General features: G+C 46.8%; 1 protein-coding gene and 1 long non-coding RNA gene across 5 annotated transcripts; both read left to right on the top strand.

Annotated features, from left to right (window-relative positions):
* LOC135366504 (phospholipid scramblase 1-like) lies at positions 1-27,385 on the top strand. 4 transcript variants are annotated; one of them, XM_064599217.1, is made up of 6 exons: positions 1-98; positions 2,511-2,567; positions 13,553-13,713; positions 15,442-15,615; positions 18,821-18,952; positions 26,244-27,385. In XM_064599217.1, the coding sequence occupies exons 1-6, from the start codon at positions 32-34 to the stop codon at positions 26,337-26,339; spliced, it is 687 nt and encodes a 228-aa protein (XP_064455287.1). In that variant the 5' UTR covers positions 1-31; the 3' UTR covers positions 26,340-27,385. The 4 variants fall into 4 exon arrangements, with proteins under 4 accessions (XP_064455287.1, XP_064455289.1, XP_064455286.1 ...); XM_064599219.1 differs by lacking the exon at positions 1-98 and adding an exon at positions 1,924-1,943; XM_064599216.1 differs by lacking the exon at positions 1-98 and having other exon boundaries at positions 1,989-2,567.
* Positions 4,358-10,631, top strand: LOC135366505 (uncharacterized). The gene is made up of 2 exons (XR_010414197.1): positions 4,358-4,638; positions 10,312-10,631. It is a non-coding gene; the product is annotated as an uncharacterized LOC135366505 (long non-coding RNA).

Genomic DNA, 27,385 nt, shown 5'->3' with positions numbered 1-27,385 from the left:
GTTTAATGCGTGTGTTTCAGGGCGTGTCTTAATGCAACGAAAGACTGGTCTCGAGGCGCTGGCGGGGGAGAACAGAGTGCGGTTGTGGTTCGACGCAGGTGAGCGGAAATGGACATTTTTCGAGTGAGCATATGCGCATGCGCAGTCGTCTGCATGCGACTGCCACGTTCATTGGTGGGGGAGATAATCGGCTGCAAGGCTACGTGCACGTTTGAGGTCGACAGTTGACAAAGGACTGTACTCCTAAATCACTACAATGCGCTTTCACTCTTCCAAAAGGCACTGAGCAGTTTCTACGTCACGCGAGGCTCATGTCCCTCGTCCGCTACTGTTTTGTCCGACTGTCTTTTGTAAATTTTATTGCGCAGTGACAATACACCGCAGAGCGAAAATACTTTTGCATGGCGCCTCCTGGTGGACAGCTTCATAGATAAAGCAGGGTTTCGAGCCATGTTAAATGTAACTTCCATGCGCCTCTAAGCCTAGAGCGTGCTCTGTACGTCCTAAAAGCGATAAAACCCCAGTGCAGGGGACACAGACAGACAAAACAGACGAAGCACTGACCCAGGCAGCACAATGTACTGAAAGTCGAGTGCAATAGGGGTGGACGGTATGTGTCATATCAATTATCTTTAGTTTGACGAGTCTGTTCAAGGTCTTCCACCTACCCGTCCACCCCTATTGCACCCGACTTTCAGTACATTGTGCTGCTTGGGGACTGACAAACACCTTTCATGGCAGAGACACCGCTTAAGTACACCAACTGCACACCATCCACTCCTAGTGGCAGCCAAGGCCATCATGCTGTAATCACAAAGTTATCACGCAACCAGGAGCATCAAGTAAACGCCTTCCAAGAACCAGAATTCGAGTTAGTTATCTTTGTGATAACACTATGATGGCCTTGGCTGCCACTAGGAGTCGGTTGTGCGCAGTTGGTGTACTTAAGCGGTGTCTTTGCCAAAAGCACCAAACAGCCCGGTTTCTATCGCTTTCTAACCTCTGTACGTCCCCTGCGTTCGTCGCTCCCTAGCAGGAGCTCATTTGATTCCTTACAGAGCTCGACGCAGTGAAAAACTAAATAGAAATATTTTTGGGGTTCTCAGTACTCTGATGAGCCAAACCGTGAAATGCATCAAACACGTGACAGTGGAGTGCTCGTCGGAGGTATGTTGTAGGAGCGTCGGATACCACCAGGACATGTCCGTAAAACGTGCCCGTATCAACGGCATCCTAGTGTCCAGCGACAGAGCAACCTACACAACTGCTGTAACGCATGCGCCAGTTTCTGAGCTATCGCCGACACACAGAGCTTCAACTGCGCAAGTTAAAGGGACTATGAAATTTCCCGAACCCCCATACTTTTTGCGATGGAAACTGTTCTTCCCGCAGAGAAACTAATATGCCACAAATTTTTCCGAACGAAATCGCTCCACTCTGCGAGGAGCGCGCGCTGGAAATGTCTCTTCCGCGTTCCTCCTCTCCCGCGCATATTTCCCTGCCGATGGTGTAACTGTACGGACCGCTCTTCGGATCTCCGTTACGTCACCGGTGTTGCACAATGGCAAGTAATGCCGCGAGCTTGCGCTGTGGCTGCCGCCACTGCCGAAAGCTGCTGTCATGGAGATTTCCACTCCCGATGAACGCATACGCGGGATCCTACGGCGCATGCTCCTGGCGGGATTCCTCGGCTCGGCAACACGTCACGATGACGTATTGCTGAGCCGGCCGTGGTCGCGTCAAGTTACCCGTTGTGTCTCCGCTCGGCAGCTCGTCGCGGCGCCAGCTGTCCTCCCTACGCCGCTCCGTTTAAATTCGCTCCCGAGAAATCCGCTCGCGCGACGAAAGTAAAATTTCGGTTCTAGACTCAGAAAAATGTCTTCTTTCGAACGAAACGAAGAAAAAAATCGTTTCATAGTCCCTTTAAGCTCGTTAAGGAAGTGGTACGTCACACTGGCGAATGCTCAGCCGCTCTGCCTCGATACGGACAGGTGCGGCCTGTCGTAATCTTTTTCCAGCAAAGACGCAAGAAGCGATAGTGTGCTCTTTCACCCTCTCATATTAGAGGTGAAGGAAAGACGCGTCTCTGAATACGCGTAATGAACAAAATAAAGAAAAAAACTGTGTTCCTTCACGAATTTGCTGCGGACGATCTATCGAAAGGATTTTTGTTCTGAAAGTGGTAACAGTATCAGGTAACCAAAGGGATCAAATGCTCTCATTAGCACGAGAGCAATGCGTAAAATCTCCCTCCCCTATAGATCCGGCGCTGGCTAGGTGTCTTGAAAGATTCTACTGTTATCGAGTCGGTCCGCCAACTGTAATGAAAATGTCAGAAATTTATTTGTACCATTTCGTTATGAGATTCATTCACTTTTGTGCTTGAAGCATTTCCTGCTGACACATGAATCGCTGTGCTCTCCGCAGCGGACGGCAACATGTATACCTGCAGGAGCGGGTACGCTTCTATACTTCCGTTTCCAATATTGAGGTCACTGTCTTTTTTTCAGGTCCTGGCGCGAAGGAACCACGTCCTGGGACTTTTACGCAGGAGAACAGTATGTATGGTGAGTGGAACTTATGTAGCCTTTCATGTGATTCGAAAACGTTGCGAAGGTCAAGAATACAAGGTAGCGTAGGACTGGTCGTTGGAGATACTGTTGAGCCTGCCGAAATCTATTCGCATGGATAACGTTTCGCTGAGTCCGGAGAACAGACAGAAGATGCTCGATCATAGGACATTTTTTAGCTTACACGTCTGCAGCCAAACACGGGCCTAGCGCGTCCAGGGAAAAAATCGACTTTCAAGATGAAACTGCTTCGTGTAATCCACAGAAGCTCAGAAATGAAGGACGCATGCACGTCCTGGAAAGTTTCCTGTTTTTTTAAAGAAAGCAAGTTTATTCGTGATACAAAGTATTGGAACTCCGTATGCGTAACTTTAAAAAAAAATTTCTTTCTTCATCGCTGTGCAAGAGCTGTGTATGTGGTCCAATACATGGCGTTGTCATTAGCTCCTCACGTCCATCGCTGTCTTTTATATTTTTGAAATGATTGCCTTGTGGGATCATGCTAAAATGCTCATTCAGTGCCCTATATCTATCGCAGCTCCCATCTTAAGTCTTCGGAAGAAAAGGCAGCCGGGTTACATGAGAATACGATGTCTTTAGGGCCCAAAGAATTAGAATGAACACGATATCTGTGATGTGAGGAGGACAGACATTGACTCCCTCTTCCATTCAGCAGCTTGACATATTATCCATGAGAACAGGTACATGGAGTGAGTCATCAATGACAAAAGTCCAGGTTGAACGAAACAAGGTCAACGCAGCTTGGTCCTTGTTCTCTCAGCACAACCACTCAAGCTCAAATCGGGTTGTAGGTTGCAGCGAGCTTAAGTGCCCTGAAGGGATTTTGGGAGAGGATGACCAGTCACGAAACAGATATAACAAGATAATACAAGAAAAGAAATATAACACACAAGATCATGCCAGATCTCACAAGATATAACAAGATAATGAGCGCAGTGCTCCGGCACGTCTTCGGTGGTGCGTTCGCGCTCATGATGGACTGCTCATCTATCCAGGAATGATGGAGTAAAGTCTTGTCCACGTCTGTAAAGAGAAAAAATGTGCCAACGACGTGCTGGAAAGCATTTCAATTCAGGAAGGGTCTTTTTCCAGCATGTGCCCACTGTGATGTGACTTAGTCATTATTTCAGATGGGGCTTGTTTTACATTGGTTGTATCCGTACAGCCGAGCTTCGAACAGGCTTGAAATATAAACTGAATGAGAAAGAGCGAAACTGGACGAGACACTTGAGCAAGCAGATATATCTTCTGGTAAAGTTACCCCTGTCTCCGCTGTGGTTCATTTACAATGTGACCTCGGAACTCGCGAGCAGCATACTTTTTCTTCGGTGCGACGCCCTAGCGGTCACCGAAAGCGGGTGAGTTCCCGAAGGGGTGGAAGGCTACGCTGTTAGTGTCACACAGCGGTAGCTTCCCTCACAGGCACACCCAAGCGACACCGAAACTACCACTGTGTGTCGCTAACAGCGTACCCTTCCATCCCTCCGAAGCAGTGAACTCACCCGCTTCCGTCGGCCGCAGGGTGTCGCACCGAAGAAAAAGTACGTCGCTTGCGCGTTCCGTAAAACTTTTGTCCCAACCTGTACTCAGTTGATGTTCAGGTGAGTAACGTGTCGTGACCGGATGAAGCGCTCTTACACGGAAAATCCGGCGGCTCTTATCCATATGGACAGCCAGTACAGCTGGCGACGTTATTAACGCGGTGCTTTGTAGTTCCGCCTGTAAACGACGCATCCACGCATCGTCCTAGTGCAACACACGCGAGACATTTCTAGATACTTCACACATGTCAATTGCAAACAGATTCACAACTCTTGGTTGTCATCCGACGAACACCCAACTGCGTAAAGATTCTGATATTCAGCTACACTGACGAATATTTCCGCGTGTCAGCTGTAGCGAACGTTCACAGGGAAGGCACATTTCTTTTGACGACATACGTAGTGGGCGAGTGTTGTAATTCACTCGTTTCTTCATGCAGCGTATCCTTCATGGCGGTTCAACGTTAAAGGCTCGAAGGACAACGACTTATTCATTGTGACGAAAGGTGCGTCACGTTTATCAGCGTTTGCTGTCATGAACACCGCTCAGATGTCTGTGTCGGCTGCCACCTCGAAGAGGGTATCGCCCGATAGCCTCGATATATTTCTGCTAAGCATATGGTAATATCGTTCAGCATAGTAATGTTGCCAGGGTTATATATATATACAGAAGAAATAAGTTCGCACAGAGCACCACCAAAGGAATATTTTCAGATGACTTCATTTAATTCATTTTGAAATTACACAGACACGACGTTTCGAACGGTGCACCGTTCTTTTTCAAGTGAAAAGATATAATGAGTTGGTCAACCAACTCACCAACTCATTATATCTTTTCACTTGAAAAAGAACGGTCCACCGTTCGAAACGTCGTGTCTGTGTAATTTCAAAATGAATTAAATGAAGTCATCTGAAAATATTCCTTTGGTGGTGCTCTGTGTGAACTTATTTCTTCTGTGTATTAATACGGCGCCGTCTGAATCTTCAAGACCTTCAAAACCTTATATATATATATATATATATATATATATGTGTGTGTGTGTGTGTGTATGTTTACTGACATCAGATGATGGCAGTAAACACAAATTACGGCGCGTGTGACCCTCAGCCGGAGTAATATAGTTACGGCAGAAAGTGTTATATATATTATAAGCTAATCGCCCTGTTTCTTTTTTCGCATAGGAGTACAGGCGCCACAGCGTCTGGTAGCAACCTTTCAGGAGACGCGTCACTTTCGGCGGGTCGTGTACCGGTAACCCCACTCCCCTTCGTCTGATACCGTCGAAATCCTAGGTGCACGTTGTCCGTTTCGTGCGCTACAACATTCTAATTGGCACCTTCATGCCATCTTCCGATTCAAGTGGTTGTGTGTGCCATCTCAGTGCTTCAGCGCGTTCTTGCTCACTCGACCCTGTTTCTCGGAGCCGTCTTGACATCCTTTGTTTTACTGCGTTCTGCGCGTGAGATTCGTATTTTCGTCGCAATCTTCATGCTGCGATGGTGTGACAGTGTTTTTATGCGGTTTCAGTGATCGCTCAAGGTGTTTTTTGTGTGTGCCGTGGAACCACCCTATGACGCATTACAGGTACGTTACTTTCGCGTTTTGTCGTTATCGTTCGTTATGTCCCTTGGGTTAGCTGTCTGAAACTGGCATATCCATGCGGTTTGTGACTCGTTATGCAAAGCGTGCGTTGATAGTTGTGTGTTCATACCACGTTTAAAATAATGCCGTGCAATTGAGGCTACGCGCTCCAGGACGCACCAAAATCGCACGTTGCATGTTTCAAGGTGCTCCAAAAGTGTGTCTTCGGATGCCTAAACGCGAAGCAAGTAACAAACACGGAGTGTGACTAACCTATTGCTGTAGTGACCAGTGAACAAGTATATTGTGAGGAAGCAGTAAACCTGGGAGGCAGCAACAGTGCATGTGAACGGGACGGGTTTATTATGAAAGTGGGGCAGGTGCGCCAGAATGGGTGCGCACGCAACGAGGTTAGCATGTCGACTTCTTCTTCTACCCCCACCCCCGCTCCTCGACAGGTCATCCCTTGATGAGCCCCATCCGTTGCCTTAACGCTTCCAGTCTCTGTCGTGGTAAAGGTTTCGTCAAAGCGTCCGCGACTCGCGGTACTGAAAGTTCATGATGTGCTTTGTCCTGGAGTTGATCCTTTCACTAAGGGCAAGCTTAACGCAGCCCTGATTATCCTCGAACATGGGTGTCGGTTGATCAATGACTAGTCCGAAATCTTCCAACAATGGACGCAGCCACAAAACTTCCTGTGAAGCATAAGCCGCGGAAATGTACTCTGCTTCGGTGCTCGACAGAGCAACAGATGACTGCTTTCTGCTGGACCAAGTGACCGGGCTGTCTCCAAGCAGGATGATGTAGCCACTTGTTGACTTGCGGTCAGTGGCATTGCCGACCCAGTCTGCGTCGACATATCCTGTCAAATCCAAGCTTCGTCGGCCTGTAAGGCTCAGCTTAAGTCCCGAGTATGCTTCAGGTACCTGAACAGCTTCTTCACGGCCCCCCAATCTCGCTGATGCGGATTGCTCACTCGACGACAAAGTATGCCAGTTCGCCAGCGATATCAGGCCGTGTCGTCGTGCTCAGATACAGCAGCTCTCCGACTGCTTTCCGATACAGACCGTTGCTGGGCAGTAGATCTTCCCCCGTAAACTTGAGATTGTCTGGATCCATTGATGTGAAGCTGCTCTTAGCAGTACTGAGGTGATATTTCTGCAAGCATTGCATGCAGAATGCATCTATTTTGTTCTTCTGATGCAGCAGGAAACAGTCGTGACGTAGTTTCTCTATCTCGATACCAAGGTAGTGGCAGACATGTCCAAGGTCCTTCAGCTCAAAGTGCCTATTCAACTGATGCCAAATTCCCGTTATGGTAGGATAGTCTCGATGGGAACTTAACATGTCGTCCACGTATACAAGTACATATAGCCGGGATCCGTTCACTACTTGGGTGTACAAACAGGGGTCTGGCTGGCTCCGTGTGAAGCCCGCTCCAAGTAGTACTTGATTGGCTTTGATGTTCCATGCCCTGGCAGCCTCTTTAAGTCCACACAACGCCCTCTGAAGCTTACACACGAGATGTTCCTCCCCTGGAGCGATGAACCCTTCCGGTTGCTGCATATAAATGTCTTCTTCGATTTCGCCCTTCAAAAATGCGGTTTTTACGCCGAAATGACGAACTCTCAGGTTCTCGGCAGCTGCCACTGTTAAAAGAATCCGCAGTGTGGTGAGCTTCGCGACTGGAGCAAACGTGGCATCACAGTCCTCCCAAACTGCTGGGAGAACCCCTGAGCGACCAGTCTTGCCTTGTACAGCTCAACGTTGCCATCTTTGTCCCGTTTAGTTTTAAAAATCCACTTGCAGCCGAAGGGCTGCTTGCCCTCCGGTAACTCTGCAAGAACCCAGGTGTTGAGCTGGTGAAGCGAATCGATCTCATCGCACCGGACCCTGGTACAACTCTGTCAGTCACCGGAACATCTCCAACGCTGTCACCGCGCAAGGGCAAGCTAGGAGGGCGAAAGCTAGGCAGCTCCACTTCAACACCAGAAGGCGACTGCTCCGAACGCTGTGTGCCCGAACGCCGGAAAGCGGGTGATTCTCCACAGAATGCTTCCATGATCGGGCTTTCGTCAACGATCACACTGCGCGTCAATTTGACACTGTGACTACCTTTAAGAAGCACCCGGTACCCCTTCTGCGTCTCGCTGAAGCCGACCAGCACACCCTCAAGAGCCCGAGCGTCCCATTTGTCTCGTTTCTCCTTAGGAACATGAAGATAGGCCGTGCTCCCAAACATGCGCAATTGTTCCAGGTGGGGCTTCTTGCCAGTCCAGAGTTCGTAAGGAGTTTTCGATACCGCTTTGCTAGGCAGCCGGTTCTGAAGGTAGCAGGCAGTCGTAACAGCTTCGCCCCAATATAACTTCGGAAGGCCTGCCCCGAAAAGCATACTCCTTGCGCTCTCACAGAGTGTCCTGTTCTTTCTCTCGGCGACCCCATTCTGCTCTGGGTTGTACGGAACTGATGTCTGGAATGTTACACCGTACTTGTGCGGAAGGGCCTGTGTCTTGCCACCGATGTACTCTGTCCCATTGTCGGCGCGAATTACCTGCGGATGACGTGCAAACTTTGTGTGCATCAGGGCCAAGTACTCCTCCAGCTTTGCAGATACCTCGTCCTTAGATTTCAGCAGGTACAGGACAGTGTATCGTGAAAAATCGTCGATGAAAGTGAGGAAGTACTTGTTTTTGCTAGGCGTTAGAGTTCTCATGGGGCCGCAGACATCCGTGTGGACAAGCTGCAGAACAGCTCCCGCTCGCGACGAAGTCTCTTTAGGAAAGGACGCCCTCTTCATCTTTCCTTTGATACAGCTGTTACATTTTACCAAGTGGTCGCAGTCGCCGATCAGGATCCCATCTGCCAAATCCTCCTGCTGTAAACGCTTGGCTGCTACTCCGTCTCTATGCCCGAGACGAAGGTGCCATACGTGTACGCACACTCTGTGACTAGAAATCCGAGAGACATTGGCAGCCGTAGAACTCAAAGTCGACAAGCGATAGAGGCCATTTTCCACTCTTGCCTTAGCCAACACCTCCTGCCTCCTAGTGACGATACAGTGGTTTCCGTGAAATGTCACCACGTTGCCTTGGTGCGTGAGGCGCTTGGCAGACAGAAGATTACTCTCGAGGGAGGATACGTAGAGTGCATTGTTCACCTTGACCGACTTGCACTTGGAGTCAGAAATGCGACACTGTAGAATGCCATCACCGATTCCATGTGAAGAAATTCTCTGACCATTCGCCACGGTAACAGTTTCTGTTGACTGACGATAATTCCCCGTGAAGAAATCCCTGTCGTTACACATGTGGCTGGTAGCGCCATAGTCAACGTACCATGGTCTACCTGGCAATTCGGGAGCGGCGAGAAATGCAGTTTCGGACGATGACGGAGCGGTCGGACGCTGCTGCCATAGCGCGCTGCCATAGCGCGCTGCCGAGGCTTCCTGCGCCCCTTCAAACGGGGGCAGTTCCATTTCAAGTGGCCTACCTCCTTGCAGTAGTAGCGATGCTTACTGTGGTTTCCTACTGTCGTCTCTCTTCGTTGCTGACGCAGACGCTGAACTAATTTTCCTTCGCTTTCTCATATACTCGTCCACGAGTTTTCCTTTGACGTACTCCAGCGTCAGGTCGTCGTCAGGCCGTGCGTCCAGGGCTGTCACGAGCGCCTCGTAGCTCTCCGGGAGACCACTGAGCAAAAGAGCCGCTACCTGGAAATCCGTGGTCTCCCGTCCGACCCCTCTCAGCCGCTCGACTAACTCCAGGGTACGCCTTATATAGTCTTGCATGTCTTCGTCCTCCGCTAACTTGGATTGGTAGAGCTTCTTTAACAGGTAGAGCTTATTGCTAAGGTTTGCTCGCTCATGAACCTTGCGTAGCTCTTGTCACATCGCCTTCGCTGAGCCGCAATTACAGATGTGCACAATGTGATTGTCCTTAACGCTGAGGCAAATCGTGCTCTGCGCTTTCTCATCGCCAGCCGTCCAGTCTGCAGAAGGTGTCTGTGGAGTAGGTCCGTCCACGTACGTCCACGTTCCTTCCTGGGTCAGCAACATCTTCATTTTGAACTTCTAGACCTGATAATTGCTGTCCGTGAGCTTTGCAACCGTAAACTTGCCGCTGTCTCCCATATCCACAGTTCTAGTGTTCTGGGCCCATAACCTGTGAGAAAGCAGTAAACCTGAAAGGCGGCAACAGTGCGTGTGCACGGGACGGGTTTATTCTGAAAGTGGGTCAGGTGCGCCAGAATGGGTGCGCACGCAACAAGGTTAGCATGTCGACTTCTTCTAACATATATGCACTCAGTTGTGCAAGCAGCACGCAAACAAAGTGAAACGTTTCAGAACCGCGTTCATTGAATGTTACCCAGCATTGGAGGACGGTTACGTGCAACTTCAACTAATCGACAAAATGACCCCGTGCGTTATTCTGACTGACTAAATGGTGTGACTATGTGTTGGGATGTGAAACGGGCCTTAGTCATGTTCATTTCAGCATGAATCCATGCCGCCGTATAAGTTGTGAGAACAGGCTCTCAGGAACCTCTATACGCAGAAGTTTACCACAGTTCTGATTTAGTGTTTTTTTTTTTTCAACAGATTCCTTCGTCAAATGTGCTGAAACTAAACCATCGTCATCAAAAGCGCCAGCACAGAAACAGGAAAAGACCACCAAAACGTAGGAATAGGCCAAACGAATCCGCGAATCCTAAAATCCTATAGGCAGGGATGTGAGGCACGGGAATCCAAATCCCAGTGTCCAGAACGACAAATCGAATCCTTTGAATTCACCAACCACGTACGTTTCTTTTTAGAATCGGCGCCTCCGGTGTCAGCTGAAAGCCTGGTTGGTTGGCGGGACCCGGGGCGCGCCAAGACCACAAAATAAAACTCTGTCCACGTTACAAGTTTAAAAGTAACATGGTTTTGCTCTTCATTGCTTCTTACTTTTATGGAAAGGATCCAATCCCGAGAGTTCATGTATTTCTTGCATGCCACATAACCAACATGCCACATAAACTGCATGAAAAAACTGTATGGTATGTTTTCTCCTGAGAGAAGTAACTTGTTTTTCATTAAACAAATTTCTAACTCTGCTTCAAAACACTGTTCATTCGTTGCGTTTTTTCCTGATTTTCTAAACCTTGTTTTCTTTTTTTTTTCTTTTTTTCTTAAAGGGACTATGAAATTTCCCGAACCCCCATACTTTTTTCGATGGAAACTGTTCTTCCCGCAGAGAAACTAATATGCCACAAATTTTTCCGGACGAAATCGCTTCACTCTGCCAGGAGCGCGCGCTGGAAATGTCTCTTCCGCGTTCCTCCTCTCTCGCGCATATTTCCCTGCCGATGGTGTAACTGTACGGACCGCACTTCGGTTCCCCGTTACGTCACCGGTGTTGCACAATGGCAAGTAATGCCGCGAGCTTGCGCTGTGGCTGCCGCCACTGCCGAAATCTGCCGATCGCGCGAAAGATGCTGACATGGAGATTTCCACTCCCGATGAACGCATACGCGGGATCCTACGGCGCATGCTCCTGGCGGGATTCCTCGGCTCGGCAACACGTCACGATGACGTGTTGCTGAGCCGGCCGTGGTCGTGTCAAGTTACCCGTTGTGTCTCCGCTCGGCAGCTCCCCACGGCGCGGCGCCAGCTGTCCTCCCTTCGCCGCTCCGTTTAAATTCGCTCCCGAGAAGTCCGCTCGCGCGACGAAAGTAAAATTTCGGTTCTAGACTCAGAAAAATGTCTTCTTTCGAACGAAACGAAGAAAAAAATCGTTTCATAGTCCCTTTAAGAGAAAGGGTTCGAAAAGTTCGGGATTCGCAGTATTCGTGAATTCGCAAAACTTTCCTTGGATTCGGGTCCGGATTCGGGAAATGCTGGGTTCGTCCCATATTTATCGAAAAGCATTTGGCAAGCTTTCTGCGGGGCCTACGTCGTGCCAGTACCTAAATAAACCGGTATTTTGTAATCACGTGTTGGTCATTTTAGCTTAACCACGCATGTTGCACGTTTATGTGCATCCATGCGTAATGATACGCTGTATGAGAATGCTTCTCTATATATAGTTCATACATGCTTATAGAGGCTCATACAGTAAACACACATGTGAGCACTGTGTGATTGCTCATACGGATGACGCGATGGCTCTTCTTATAAACGATGGCTCTTTCAATGGATACGGTTCCACTTGAGAATGCACAGAACGGGCGGCGTGATATCACGTCGGATGCTTCCAACACCACCACTGGCGGCACTGTCGCGAGGGAGCAGCGCCCCCCCCCCCCCTATAACCATGGTGTGGTCACTATCGATCCAGAGTGACGGCAACGCCGTCCTGGTTGGCAGAAACATGCTGCATGCTGGTAGCTTTTGTACTATAGCTTTGTCGTAGCGTGGTAGCATTTGTCTTCCAAGTGGCAATGTAAAATCTGGTTTCGATCAAGGCTGTGGCGTCCTCAAAATTGCTGTGTTTCTCGCCAAATCCATCTCATCAACGCTCTGCCCTCAAAGCTCTTTGAACTTTTTGGACACTTTAGGACTCCAATCCTTATTGTGAAGGGGCTCATTATTTTCATTCCCCACATCACTACCTGTAATGGGGTAGTCATCGTCGCCGCCGATGGAACTCCCGATTCATCATCTCACCATAAAGTTGTTGTTGCGCATCATTATTCGACTCTCTTTAATATTCCGCGTTCGTGCGGTGAAGCCACTGCAGCTATCAACAACAGCATGCAGACGGGGACAGAAGACAGCAAGGGGTTGGCGTGCGTCGGTTGCCAGCTTCGGAGGCAATCGTTTGGAAAATCTTCCAGATTATAGGTTCTAGTCTAAATTATAGTCTACAGCATGTTTACCCCACGACCTACTTAATAAGCATGGAAGTGACATTTAACGTGACTCGAAATCCTCCTTCATTTGTGAAGCTCTCCTCAAGGAGTCACCGTGGAAATATTTCCGATCTGCGGCGTATTGTCAGTGCGCAATTAACTATGAACTAAGAAATTTCGCGCGAAAGCGACAGTAGTGTGGGAAACAATCCACGTTGAAAGACATTCTGTATCGTAAAAACCCTTGGACGCGTACCGTATAATATCAATTTATGAATTTCCCTATACAGTTAAACTCCTTTACAACGAAACTCAGGGGACAGCAAAAAAAATTCGCAGTCAAGGTATTTTCGTTAAAAAGGATGTCCATTATTGGACCTATAGGGCTCCAGCGGGACCGCAAAAAAAATTTGCTATAGTGGTATTTTCGTTAAAAAGGTGTTCGCTATAACGGAGTTTGACTGTATTGGAAACCAAAACCGCGCGTTTTCATGCGGGCTTGTCCTTCACCGACGGATGTTATGTGGGCAGCAAGGCGGCAGATCTAGCCAGCAGATTATAGCACCTCCTCCATCTAGCACCTGCCCAAGCAGCACAATGTACTGAAAGTCGAATGCAATAGGAGTGGACGGTATGTGTCTTATCAAAGTTCTTTAGCTTCACGAGTCTGTTCAAGGCCTTCCACCTACCCGTCCACCCCTATATTGCACTCGACCTTCCGTACATTGTACTGCTTGGGTGATCATCTGCTTTATCGCTCCGATACACGAGGCCTCGTTGAGAGTTGTTCCGTGGCACAGGCTAGTTTCGGGGCTTGAAGGACAGAACTGCTTTTAACCAGAAGCGTTCCTCATTCTTCTATCTCTTCTCTGTAATCTGGTAATGAAAGAGCGTGCTACGGGATGTTTGGGGTTATTCGTCAATCAATCGCCTGTCTGTGTTTAGTATCTGTTCGCCGTGAACATCATCTTCGTATCATACACCTTTCACGTTTTTTCGTGATGCAGATTTGGCACCATGCCTCATTGTTCAAGGGTGCTTCGGTCTTTCAAGTTCATCGTTCACTGCTTACTTGTGTCAAATGGATGGCACTGTCGTGATGAGTTTCCAACGCCTTCTGAGACTTCAGGGCGGCGTCAAGGGATGTTTCTGCTGTTGCCTGGGACAGGTAAGATGTCTGTGACTGGTGTTTTGGTGCTGGAAGACATCCCTGAATAGAATCACCCGAGTGCGCACAACGTAGTAACAGCAACACGCCACATCGCATTCGAGCGATGCTATTTGAGAACAAGCAAGAATGCTTGAGGCGGATGACGTGCAGGCCTGGAGATATTCACGCGGTGCAGATTTGAGTGTCACATAATGCTCGTCGATGACTGCATTGTATATAGAGGAAGTCAATGGCCCATGGGCTATCCTGTAGGAGCTGCAAATTCAACCACAGTAGCTCCTTATACTGCAGAAGGGAACTACTGCTGTTGCCATGCTATTCTGACTATTCCTTTGTCATCCACTATGAGTTTGACATCAGAAATGCCTCCAAATCTCCTGCCTCTCGTTCTCCTTTTATTTTTGAACTCTCAACATTGTAAGAGCGTTCTTTGCGCCCACGTGCTCAGATGTGGTCTGCAAAAGCTTAAAAGTGTGCAGCACATATATCCATTCCTAAATATCCTTCAAGTAGGCAACTGCAGGACATGACGCGTTATGCTGATTACGTACAGTAATCCGCAAAAGCAAGTAATTACGATGCACTGCGCGTACTATGACGAGTTCTCAGAATATTGTAATAACAAGATGTGGGGCAAAATGCGGTGTTCTTCACTTCCGTTGTTTCCAACCGAAACTGGAATACAAAAAAAAAAGGTAGTTGCTTGAGTGTAGTTACAATAATGGCGAGTTTGTGTCAACCCAGTGTGTCCAGGTCTGTACCTCACTCATAGCCAAACCAGGGGTGCGAAGCTGTAATAGAAATCTATTGTAGCTGAAAACGCACGTGACTTCCGCAGCTGGACCAATGACTGAGGTCTAGCCACCCTACTTTTCTTTTTTTGATTATGTCGCCAGTGGCGTAGTATGACGTGCCGGACGTTTCTCTCTCACTGCTTTCCTCCTTTCTGCTCTGCTTCCCGTCTTTTTTCTGTTTTCTTTTTTTGTTGTTGTTGTTTCATGTTTATCCCCTTCGTTATTTTTTGGTTCACGCTTATCGGAATGCAGTGGGAGTTACAGAAAACGACGGGGCCTTGGCTGTTGTTGTCAGTATTGTTGTTTTTAAGTATTTTATTGTGCTGTATACGTTTATGCACATAAGACGTACACAACATGTCTGCGGTAACGAAAACGACATGACATCAATATTGCTCCGGTATTTGCTTGAAGGAGCCCGACGATGTCGAGCTGCCTCTGTACAAGGGTTGCTACGGGGGACTGGAGCTCGGTGGTGGTGCAAGATGAAAATGGAATGCATTACATGGAAATGGAGTCGTCAATATACAAAAGTAAAATGACACGTCATTCAGATATCATCGCACAACAGGAATAGCCGTTTCCCGAATTCAATACCGGACGATAATTTTCCTTTCCGTTTGTGTTTCCGGTAATGGAGGACCGTGGTATGCGTTTCCGTTTCCATTATCGTTACCATCTCCAATTTGGGTAATATACCATTTCTGTTTCCGTCACTACTACCGATACCTTTCCCTGCTTAAAAGATCTATGAATTTAAATACTCATGTAATAGTTACTCTAGTTTTAGTCTTGAACATGCACTTCTTACCTGACTAGTCTTCAGTGATATTTAGCGCATGATGGCCTTAGTAGCTGATGCGCCAATAAAGACCCAATCGAATCAACCAGATATCCAGTTTTAATTATCGCATTGGATTGTTCATTTCAGGAGATGACAATTCAAGCACATTTAGGAAGAGAAATAGCGTCTATTTCCGAGGACTGGACCATATTGGGTACATCCCTCACAATTTATGACGTCAAGGGAAAACCTATATTAAAGATTATTGGCGCCATCCTCCCGTCGTATTGGTCCGGCTTGTTCACCGCGGAAGTGTTCCAGGTATGTTACCGTAGTGTCAGCAATGCGTGGTCGAAGTCAGGGATGTCGATAATTTTTTTTTAGTATTTAAATACAAATCCAAAGTACCTTGTTGAATGAGGTATTTAAATGTAAAATATAGACGCAGTTTTTAAACACCGTGACTGCTGGCATGAATACTGTTTCGCGGCACCGCAAATGTTCGAGTGCACATTGGAGCCGTTATTTTTGGAGATTCGGTTCAGAAACAGAGAAGAAAAAAGAAAAGAAAAAAATACATTCGGACTGCTTTCAATCGGTGTGAATCAGTCCGACTGAGTACATTTTTTTGCCTTTTGGCCTGTCAACTGTCAATGTAAGCAGCGACTTTCGTTACCTTTTCTGACACGCCATATTTTGATTAAATGAGATACCAATATGATTTAAGCAGAGTTTAGTACACCAGAGAGCGACAGAGATATTCAAGATAGGCTGCACTTGTACCAAAGTCCTCATAGCAATATCCAATAAGAAATTGGCTGACAGCACTCGGATGTCCAATTCAGCGGGGAAATTATTATTTCACTCTCCATATAGCCTTGGGTACATGAGTAGGACGAGCTGCAGGATATATCTCTCAGCAAAATACAAAAAAAATGGTGGAATTACAGGCAGGGTTTTGTTTGGAAACGATCACTGTCCTCTTCTCATACCTCGCGAGGAGATTTTGGGATTTCCTAAAAACGATGTTTACGAGAACAACGTGGTTACATCTGCTGACAAATAAATAAGAGCTGGAAAGAGAGAAGCAGGGCAAAAGGGAGAAAATTTTCTGTGCGATTCCAGCCTTTCAGCTCAAATAGCGAGCGGCAATTTTTATGGAGTCATACACGGCCATGAATGGGCCCTTGAGTCGCGAGCTTGTAATAAAACTATATTTTTGTTGATGAGAAAGGGGATACTATTTGCTACCGCCGATAGCTTCAACACTTTTCAGAAACAAGGTATCGCACAAAGAAAAGAAAGGAAACAGTACTAGCATCAAGTGCCTTCTTCAGGCTGCCACGTCAGATAGAGCTGGAAGTCTTTGTATGTTAAAAAAATCATTGACTCACACCGAAACTTCTTTCTTTTGATTTCCGTCGAAGTAACGTTTTCCAAACGTAGTGAAAGGCTTGCACTGCTTTATATGGCTTCTAAGAGAAGTAACACGCGTACAAGGATTCCACCTGTGCTGTGCCGCGAAGCAGTAGTTTCGTCAAATTTCTTCTGGGTAAGCCGTAGAAAAACATTCTGGTTGAACAAGAAATAGCACGTTTGACAGTCTTCGTTTTTAAAGCCAATTTTTCATTACATCTTTCGCCGCACCTTGCGCTCTAAGACAATTCATAACATTGAGATCTTCTTTAAAGATTTGTACTTTGAAAAGTTTATGTTTCTGAGCGTTTGAGTACATGATACAACCGACTCAGTTTGATCAATGTGAAGATGCTCCAAGGTACATCTAAACTGGTAGCGAAAACGAGCGAAAATACCAAATCAGACCCATCGGCAAGGCCATCAGCAAGAGTCGCGAGCGATCCTGGGTGTTGACAGTAGAGGTACGGTTGTATACAGAAAAACTTCACAACATGGGCGTGGCTTGTGTGTGTACTAATAGGTTATTCATAATTTCAATGTAGAAAAAAACTTTCTGTTGCTCCGCTCGTGCACATATACAAAATCATCTACCACCCGAGTACATTTCCGTGTCCTGCTCCCCTGCTCCTTTTGCGCATGTGTCACAGTGGGCGTGTTTACGGTGTTTATCCGTGCATCTTCTCTGTGTCCGTGCCGTGCATAGTGCCGTGTGTCCGTGCATTGTAATACTGAGTTGGTACACTTTTTGGGTTAAACAGGAAACGACGTTCACACCTCGGAGCTGTAGACCGAGAACCACTTGTGTGAGCAGAAAAATACAATGCATCCCCTGTTGCTGGCCCCGCGAAAAAAAATTTCGTCATGGGACGAGCGGCCATGATAGCGTGAGTGTTAGCAGGAATCAGCTGTGCATCAACGATGCCACGTTTCGTTGCAATTTACCTATAATAGTCACTCACTGAATAAATGCAAATGTCTAATCGCTACGTGTACGTGTAGCTCTAGGAGAGAAATGGAACTTAAGTGAACCTTCCTAATTTCTGTAGTTGTCATCACGATGCCCTTAAGTCTGGAATTGTATAAATCTGTGATAACTCTATGTATTTCGAATTGATATGTTTAATTAAACCTGATGTGATTTATTTTTCTGTATTCTCGTCTGGTGTTGTTGCTTGGGTGAGGGAAAGTGTATACGACGCAAACACCGTGCCCGAATGTAAACGTGCCATGGCTAACTATGCATTACATATTGTTCATAGTGGTGACGTCATCCCTGACGTCATTTATTTACAATGGTAGTAGTCCGCTCAACGGATGGATGGCGCTGACCGTCTCTATCGTGGCGTCATTCTGAAGACACAGGGACCTATGGGAGTTGCGCTACCTGTTTAGATACACCTTGGACGCTCCACGACTCACGCTCATGGCAGTACATCCCCAATAAAGACTGTTAACGTCCTCTGTTTACTGTCGTAGACAAAGTAATAATAACAATAATAATAATGATGATGATGATACTTCTTTAGTGAACAAGGTGCCTGCAAAGAGCAGTGTCTATGCAGCAGTGCACCAAGTCACAGCTTGAGGTGACAGAGGACCTCATACTTAAAATGACTAAGATGAGTGAAGTCGGTTAAGATCACCTGCGTCATGCTACTTGCCACCCAAAATGGCGCTTCCCATGTTGGATATGGGGAAAAATAGTGAGGATAGGTTGAATGATAACGCCCCATATTTCAGGCCTCTATTGCTCGGAGAGCTGAAAAAGTGGGTGGAGCTTCAGGCCCATTAGTGGCCAGACTCTCTTTTAATATACGGCTCTGGCGGGTGAGAAATGCTTACAGAAGTGACGTGTGAACAGAGGGTCCGTTTGGGCTCACCGGATGTTCTGTAAGATTGCCGTTAACCGAGAAAACTAGGCACCTGGGCACGCTGCGATTACACCTCTCCGTGAATTCCGAAACTACATGCAATATAGGCAACTATGAAATCGAAACCAGGAATGACGTCACGTGGCTGGACGCGAACCACAGCTTCACCTTGCAGTGACAGGGCGGACCTTCTCATTCCTCCATCCTTGTGATACCTAAACTTTACCCACTTGCAGGTGCAAACAATGGCAGGCACTGTAGTGGGCGAGATAAGGGCATCACTAGTAGATAAGGTCATCAGCGTCTCCTTTCCCATTAACCTGGACGTCCACATCAAAGGATGTCTCATCGGTTGCGCCATTTTGGTCGTAAGTGTTTTGGTTTGTTTCCTTGCTGAACTACACACTCTTTTCAGCGATCCATTTAAAATAATAAAAAAACTTGATTTTGGTCACTTGTGTTAAATGTATGGAAGTCTCACTTTATAAAATTGGGTACTCTCGAAATTAATTCAGGTCGGTAACAAAGCAAAAATGCGTCCGATGACAACGGTACAGCATCCAAAGTTAATATCAAGGCTCTTCACAATGGCCATGATGGCAAGTGATTACAAAAGAAACGTGGTATCACGACACAAAAACGTGCGACAGACACATGATTAACTGACGAGCAGCGAGGACTAGTGAAGGAGTAGTCAAGGATCAGTCAACTAGTCAGTCAAGGTTTTCGAAATGTTTGCAATTCAATCACGATACGCTGCGCAGACACTCGTGGAACGCCGCCGAGAAGCGAAGAACCATAAAACGGTCAACTGGAGAACAAATCGGTTCCCCACGGGAACAAACTGCGAAGTGCCGAGTAGGTGAGCCGTCTGGTAGCGAACCGGTTATGCGGCTCTTCGGATCAGTTAGTGAATGAATGGTTCTCCTTACGCGGGAACCGCATACGACGTTTTCTCGACGCGGATACGCCGAGCTTTGACATCGTGACGTCACTCCCGATGGACAAACGTCGGGCCCACCCGCAAACGGCGTTTTCTCGGCGCAACCTAGGAGCCGGCGCAAAGTTTGTACTCGAGGCCCCTGGCGGCATTTCTCGTCATGAGTACGAGCTATTATAGGCTGGCATAACATATACGCGATAGATATCACTTGAAAAACATGCAGTATAACTTTGCATAAATGTGGTAACCAAAGGCAATAACCCCAAGGCGCGCCGACCATCAACGTGGAAATCTCTTGCTTGTACTTCCGCTTCCGTCCGCTGTTCTCCCGTGTCTCCCAATATGGACCAAAGGCGAAAATTGCTGCTGCTGCTGCTGTTAAAAAAGAAAACAACTGCTTCTTCTCTAAAAGCGACAGCTGTTGCGGTAGAAGGATTGAAGAAGACCGTCCAGAACACTCTACTGGGTGCAGCGATATCTAGGCCAGAGGGAAACGACAATCGAACAATGGCTAGCAAGTGGGATGGTATGCGTTTTGTCGCTCCCGTGTCCGCGTTCATTTTCATTTCCAGCCAATTCTGCCTGGTCCACTTCATTCTGTCTTCCACTTGCGCGTACTTCGCGACCACATCGTTTATGCCCACACAGCTGAGCGGCTGTGGAGACAGTCGTTTCTGGCCAAGCATGCGATTGGTCAAGACGGACACGTCGCTTCCTGCGCTTGCCGCTCCGATCTGTTCACCTCAGATGTCGGTGTCCCCGCTCGACGGCTATTGTTCGTGGAGCTGAACGTAAAAATGCAGAGCGCTGGGCGTTCTTGCGTCGAGAAAACTTCGTATGCGGGTCGCCCTTAAGTTTATAGATTCGTTAGAGTCTTCCATTCAGTAGTATTCTCTTCCCACACGTTCGGTACCATTGGGCTCGCTCAATCACTGACGGCTCCGCTCCCTGGTTAGCCAATAACCGAGACCGTTGAAAGAGAGAGCGTCTGTCTCGCTTGAGCTGGGGGTGGGGGAATGCAGTAAGATGGCATCCGTATAACGCGTGCGCTTGGAGACTGGGAGGTCCGCGGTTCGAATCCGCGGGCCGGCTGTGCCGTCTGGGGTTTTTCCTGGGTTTCCCTCAGATGTGTAATAGGCGTATGCAGGCACAGTTCCCCTGAAGTCGGCCCATGGACGCAGCTATCCTCCCCCCGAGCGGATTCCGCTCGGTCTTCCACTTCACCCTTTCCTCTCCTCCTCTCCACCACCTTTCCCTTCCCGAGAAACATGCCGCCTAATCAGGCAGGCAGACCTCTCGGGTTTCTCCCAACGACACTCCTCCTCCTCCTCCTCCTCCTCCTATGGAAATAGTTGTGTGTTGATTAATCAGGTCGTGGGTCTTGGGTCAACGCTGTTCAGTTGGCTTCATTCAGCTAGTGATGGGCGATACTGTCGAAACTTTAGATAATGTCGATAGTTTTTTACTGTCGATTGTACAACTATTTAGTGGACCGCAATTTCGATAGTACAGCCATGGTTTTTCGGACTAGATACAATCGTGGCATGTAGGTGACCTACTACTATACTAGAGACCTGGCCATCCGCAAAGCTCCCAGCACCGGGGTTGTAGTTCTGACAATCGCCGCTTGGCTATGGGATTTGGCGCTAGCTCGCACTATTCGTTGCCACGTGACTTGCCGAAACCGTGGCAATGCAAGGTAGGCTGTGTTGACGATGACGAAGCAATAAGCGTAGCGCATGCTTAGCAACAGCCTGTGTAGCACGAAGGACTGTGGCAAGAGTGACAGTGTCATTCCCTCTCCCCAATAATGCTATGTGGCGCTTGCAGTGACCAATGCCATAACTATCCCGTGACCCAGGCTCTCCCATAGGCGATCGCCAGTTGTCCAGGTCTCTAGTATAGAGTCGGTCGTGAACTTCACGTCGCGTAAGCCAACCCAATCCAGGACACCTTTGGAATTCGCATTTTGCTCCTCCCTTGGCTTTATTCACCCCGAATTTCAAATTTTAGCTTGTTTCACAAGTACATAGAAAACGGAAACGAGACTTTGCGAAAAACGAGACTTTTATGCAGTAGGCCCCACTTCTTCAGGTTTGAGGACCTGCTAAGCTTGTTTCTGAGATTTTGCGTTTCTCTCTTGAAAACTACCGATAGTTTGTTCACTAAAAATTTAAAAGTTTAGCATGTATCTTTTAAGAACAAAACCTTCTGTATTCGCCTTTGCTCCTGCAAACTATTAATAGTTTGTTTACTCCAAATTTAAAATTTGAGCAGGTTTCTTTTGAAAACTAAACTTCCTCAAGTCGCGTTTTACTCATGCAAACTCTCGATATGTTGTTTACAACAAATTTAAAAATCTACACAGGCTGCTTTATAAACGAAACCGGCTAAGATCGCTTTTCGCTCATGGAAACTATTGTTTAGTCGCTATTTGAACACATTTCCATTGAAAAAAAAACTTCAGAATTCTCGTTTTTCGCATGCAGTTTGATGATCGTGGTTCGTTTGTGATTGATGGTTACCTCCAGGAAATGTATAAAAGTTCATGAAATATGAAATAACAGAACTGCTATTAAGTTAACATTTGAGGAGGAATTAGTGGCCCTTGTCACAAACCCGTATTACTGTGACAGTAACGTAAGCTACTTATAGTCTCATAGCGTATGTGGCTGTTCTGAATAATATGAACTACGAGCATTGCTTACAACAATCTGTAATCTCTTTCTGCTTTGTTGGTTTAAGCAGAACAGAAGCTCCCGTCCGTTTTTCCAAACAGCTCTTCCGTTTTATGTAATAGTTTTTTTTTCATGCGAATGGCGCGAAACTATTGGAAAAACATCGACTGTGCAACTATACCTACTGGCGGTTAGATTATTAATACAGCTAGGAGCAGTGACCCATGCATTTCTGCAGCAAGCAGGTTTGAGAGAGAGAGAGAGAGTACTTTTTATTTCCATAACAAATTTGCACAGTGCTGAAAATACTGAGAAGTAAAGGAAAAAATAATTGACGTAGGGCTTTAAAATAAAGAGATCAAACGCTATTCGCGTGTAATTGATCCGACTAAATATGAATAAGAATTACTAACATACGGCATAATAACAGAACAACAGGTAACCGACACAACTTCCCGCAGATCATTGTCAAAAATACAAGAAAACAAGACCGGAACGAGAAAAGAACGGCAGCAATGCAACGACCTCAGCATACAGAATGAACGACAGTGAATAAACAATGTAGCATAAGTACTGGTCATGGTTGTTCACATGTAGTTAGCATCACAAGGAGATATGGGCACAAAATGACTTTTAATATGCCTTTTAAAACTATATATTGATCTACTCCCTTGTATATGAAGTGGTAACGTATTCCATATTTTTGCTGCTGTATACTGAAATGAATACAGCAGCCTCAGTGTAATACTCAGCCTCATGAATACAGTTTGGACTGGGTCCAGCTTACTCTCGGTAGCTGAAATATCGAGAGTTTTGAACAAGACTATCAATAGTCAAATGAGAAGTCATGCCAATCATCGATAGTACTACCGAGAGTGTTTGGAGGACTCGCCCATCACTAGGTCCAACGCTGAGCAGACTCGCGCGCCGCCTGTTGAAAACGCAAGCAACTAGGCGTGCCATCTAAACGTGCTTGTGGCTGTTCTCGCGAGTGCAGAGAACTTTTCATCGTTGAAGGTGCACAGTTTGTGTATCCCGGAACACAACTGTGTTGATTCGTAGAAATCTCCTGGATGCAAGGTCTTTCAAACAACTGATACAGCAAACAGACAAGTACATGGCCCAACGTGGGTCAAATGTCGCTCACAGTGGTGGTTGGCGAACAACGTTGGGCCGAGCACGTTGTGCGACGTGTTGTGGGCATGCTATTGAGAGTTTGGCATAATAGACACAGAATGGCCCATCGGTGATAGTGTTCGTCTGTCTTTTCGTAGACTTGTGGTCTCGTGATTTCCCGTTCACTTTGCTTCGTTCGAACCAACTTCGGCGATATTGACTTTCACCTGCCACCTCGCGATGTATTGCTTGCCGCGTCGTTCGAACTTAGCTTCCAAGAAGTATCATTTCGAAACACATTTCCAGAACAACATGTCGCTATGTAAAGGAGTCATCGAAGTGTAACTGCCTACACAAAGCGCTGTTAGAAACAGTCTCACTGCATTGCATTTTGCGATCTCCCCAGCGCCCATACTGCCTTCAAGCAGAACTAGAAGCAGAAGAAGAACGGGACTGTAGTCCGCTGACAAAAGCATATCCGGCACGTCGACTACACCTCAAAAACGGCTAAAATGCTATGACGAACTCTGGAACGGCCTCAGATTCACAACCAGACAAGCACAATAAGAGGATAAACCTGATAGGGACACCTATCTGGTTTATCCTTTATCAGGTCCCCTTTTTCCTTGTGTTTTCTCAAGGCTGAGGCACTTCAGACCCTATGGGGGAAGGTTTGCCGGCGGTGGGCGACCAATTTAAAAGGGAACCTTGATGTTTGTGATTTCACCACCAGCGAAGCTACATTATTATCATTAATGGCGGCGTCTTGTGGCCATGTTTATATGGTACTACTGCATCGAAAGCTCGGGGAACAAGCAGCATATATGTTTTGTTCTTTCTTTTTTTTTTTCTTTGCGCGCGATTCAGCTACGCGCCTGTTTATATTCGAAAAACGACAGAGCACAAAAACTGTAGACGGCAAGCTATTTATGTAGCCTTTTGCCTCAAAAGATATATTCGTCTCTACTTCTGTTGCAGATAGTTCGCTCTTCTGCATATACTAATGCAATGCTGCAATGCTACCTCAGCCACTTTCTCTATTAAAAAAAACGCTCATTACGCGTCGCCAGATAATACAAAGATACGTAGTAGTTCGGCCAGGGCCCTGGAACAAACCATCATCCCAACGCTTTGCATTAGTCTACCTTCTACGAATCATGTCATGCACGGGCTGGGCTTCTATTGAGTTTGGCACTCTTTCACTGTCACTAATCCAGTGTCCCAGAGGCGCGTGTATTTCGATGTGTACTGCCTCCAGCCACTGCAAACGAATGCGGCGTGGCAGGCCCTCGTAGCTGTCACGAACCACTCCACGTATTTTAAATTTACATATCCCCTCGCATATAAACAAAAACAAATCACGACATTGAGATAGTGTTGAAGTATGGTCTACAATACATATGGACTGCTACACGTCGCAAAAATGAGACATTTTTAGCGGCGTCTACCGCCTTCATCTATGTGCCACGCCCAATGTGCGGTCCACGTTGTCTGCTGGTGTATACGTTGTATATATGTATATGTGTATACGTTGTCTGATGTAGTATTCGTTGTATACAGGGTGTCTCAGTTAAATCCCCGGGCTAAATAAGTCGCGAATGGGTGCACCAGTCGAAGAACCTGTTTCTAGGTAGTATCTGTCCGATACTATACCTACAGGCTGTGCACCGTGTGAATGAGTGTGAGGCGCTCATTATTTAAATAAAAATTCAAATGAGTTTCTTGGAAAACATGACTTCTAAAGCAGAGCGCAGTAGGCATTAAAATGGGTACTACTCCTTTAAGGACTTTCGGTGGACACTTTTTAGAGAAAAATCTGCCACCGAAGCGGGTCATTTATTGCAGTAATTGATTGGTTTCGGTCTACATATTTTTGTCGCGGCTGGTCGCGGTGAAGCGCAAAAGGACGTTCTTCCACTCCTTTATCCACCAACGAATTGGACGGGTACGGGTACGGTGGACGGGTACGTGGAAGGCCTTGAACAGCCTCGTAAAACTAAGGAACATCATAATAATAATAATTGGGGGTTTACGTCGCGAGACTACTGAGATCATGAGCGACGCCACAGCGGTCGGTCTGTGGATTGCTTTTCGCCCACCTGAGGGTTCTTTAACGTGCGATGAAAGCTCATCACACGGCAACCCATATTTAACGTCCCTCGCGGAAGACAGCGTGTCTAAGCAACTTGTACCCTGCCACCAAGTTGCTGGCGTCCTCGGCCGGGTTCGAACCCGCGATCTCGGGATCAGAAGGCGAACACGCTACCGACTGAGCCATCGAGGCTGGTTAAGGAACGTCAATAAGACACATACCGTCCACCCCTATTGCACTCGACTTTCAGTACATTGTGCTGCTTGGGTGCGGTCTTGCGGCTGTTCCTTATCGTTCATCACCCCCGTGTGTCAACCATGCGGATGAACACGAAATTGACAACCGGATAGCTGATCGAAAGAGCACATTGGTGCACTGCTGCGCGCAAGAAATATGTAAACCGCAACCGACTAATTACTCGAAAAAATCACTGAGTGTCGATGCGTTTTTTTCTTGCAATATCTTTCGCTGAAGGTCCCAATGCGTAAAACAGAGGTTCCATAAGCGTGCCAAGTAAAAGTTAAGACGCTTATCTAATTAGTGAACGTATGCAAATGAGCCGCTGACTACCCAGTTCATGGCCGATGTCCCAACGGTCTTTACCGAAAAGAAATTTCTTCGATAGCGCCACCTGTTCACGAATTATTCAGCTGCGGGATTTTCGCCGGACACCCTGTATAGACGTCTGGGACAGTACTTCTTACGTTGCCTCGAAGTATGCGATATAAGCTTACTCAGAATGTCGAAACGTACATACGCAAAGTGCTAAATAAACCACGTCAAACGCAAAGTGTTTGATAAAATGTAAGAAATTCTCTTTTCACTTATAGGCGTTCATGTTTGACTTCAGAGGCTGCGCCTTTAACTGCGGTCAAATAGTGCGGCTGTCTGTACGTCATCCTCCAGGACAAGGGCCCTGCTGTTGACAGAGAGGCGCCTGTTTTATACGTGGCTGGGTGTTTCCTCATCCATAGCTGTTCCACGGTGAAAACAGCCGTTCAAAGCCAGTGATCACCGTGTTCTCAGAGGCAAATGACCATGGATGCAGGAACATCTTGTGCGTGGAGTGCATAAAGACTGCATAAAGGTGCTACGTAATGTTACAGACCTGAAATGTGAGGAAAATGTAATCATAAATCCCGACCTAAAAGGTTGCAGCTGAAATCGCTGTTTCTGACGGCACAGTTACCGTTACCCGTCAAGCCATGTGTTGTACGTCGTCGCAACTCCTTCACAGCGTCAGCTGTTAAAGGGGTTGCGACATGTCACTCCACGTTGTTCCAGGTAAACTTAGAAGACTGTTATTTCCACAGAGGCAAACTTGCATTGCAAGTTCCTGTCGATGATGGTAATAAGAGCGGAGCAATGCGCACCGCGAATACCGAAGCCCATGCGGCTATGCTCAATGTTTTTTGGCTACCACTTGAGAAAATGCTATTTAAAGGCTTTCTAACGACAACGATCTACACACAGTTGCTTCTAGTTATACCACAACCAAATATTTAAACGTCCAGTGATGCCATTTAAACTTGCAATGTACTTGATGAGTACTTTAAAGTACTTTGTAATTTACTTTAGGTAGGTTAACATGGTACCTTGTACTGTACTGAAAGTACAACAGGTGCTAGAAACTTGGTACTTTCCTTCAAGTACAATTTTGAGGTACTTTGCGCACCACTGGCAGCGAGAGAGCGTAGCATTGCCGAGAGTCACCGTGTAATGATGGACCATTTCTACCATTGTATTCCAAAAACCATGAAAGATTGGTTGACACACAGCTGACACTGCAAATGCTTTTCAGTGTCATTGTGGTTACTGGCGATGCTGTTCTATTGGCTTGTAATGGCTTCTATTGGCTTCTATTGGTGCTTCTAATGCCGAATGTTGGGATCGTGAGTTTGGCTTTTCATGTCAAATTCCTGCACAGCGAACTCCATAATAAACGTTCAATAAAGACATTTCTGAAAATTCA

The sequence above is a fragment of the Ornithodoros turicata genome, chromosome 8, assembly GCF_037126465.1.
Source record: "Ornithodoros turicata isolate Travis chromosome 8, ASM3712646v1, whole genome shotgun sequence".
NCBI lineage: Eukaryota > Metazoa > Arthropoda > Arachnida > Ixodida > Argasidae > Ornithodoros > Ornithodoros turicata.
The sequence above is the reverse complement of the archived record's forward strand: the minus strand, read 5'-3'. Positions and strand labels throughout refer to the sequence as shown.

Bases quoted from the DNA above. Each gene is read 5' to 3' on its own strand.
- LOC135366504 (XM_064599216.1), top strand. From the start codon at position 2,405: ATGAATCGCTGTGCTCTCCGCAGCGGACGGCAACATGTATACCTGCAG. The intron at 2,568-13,552 runs GTGAGTGGAACT...TTCGTGATGCAG, and splicing joins GCAGGAGAACAGTATGTATG to ATTTGGCACCATGCCTCATT. The intron at 13,714-15,441 runs GTAAGATGTCTG...TGTTCATTTCAG, and splicing joins TCTGCTGTTGCCTGGGACAG to GAGATGACAATTCAAGCACA.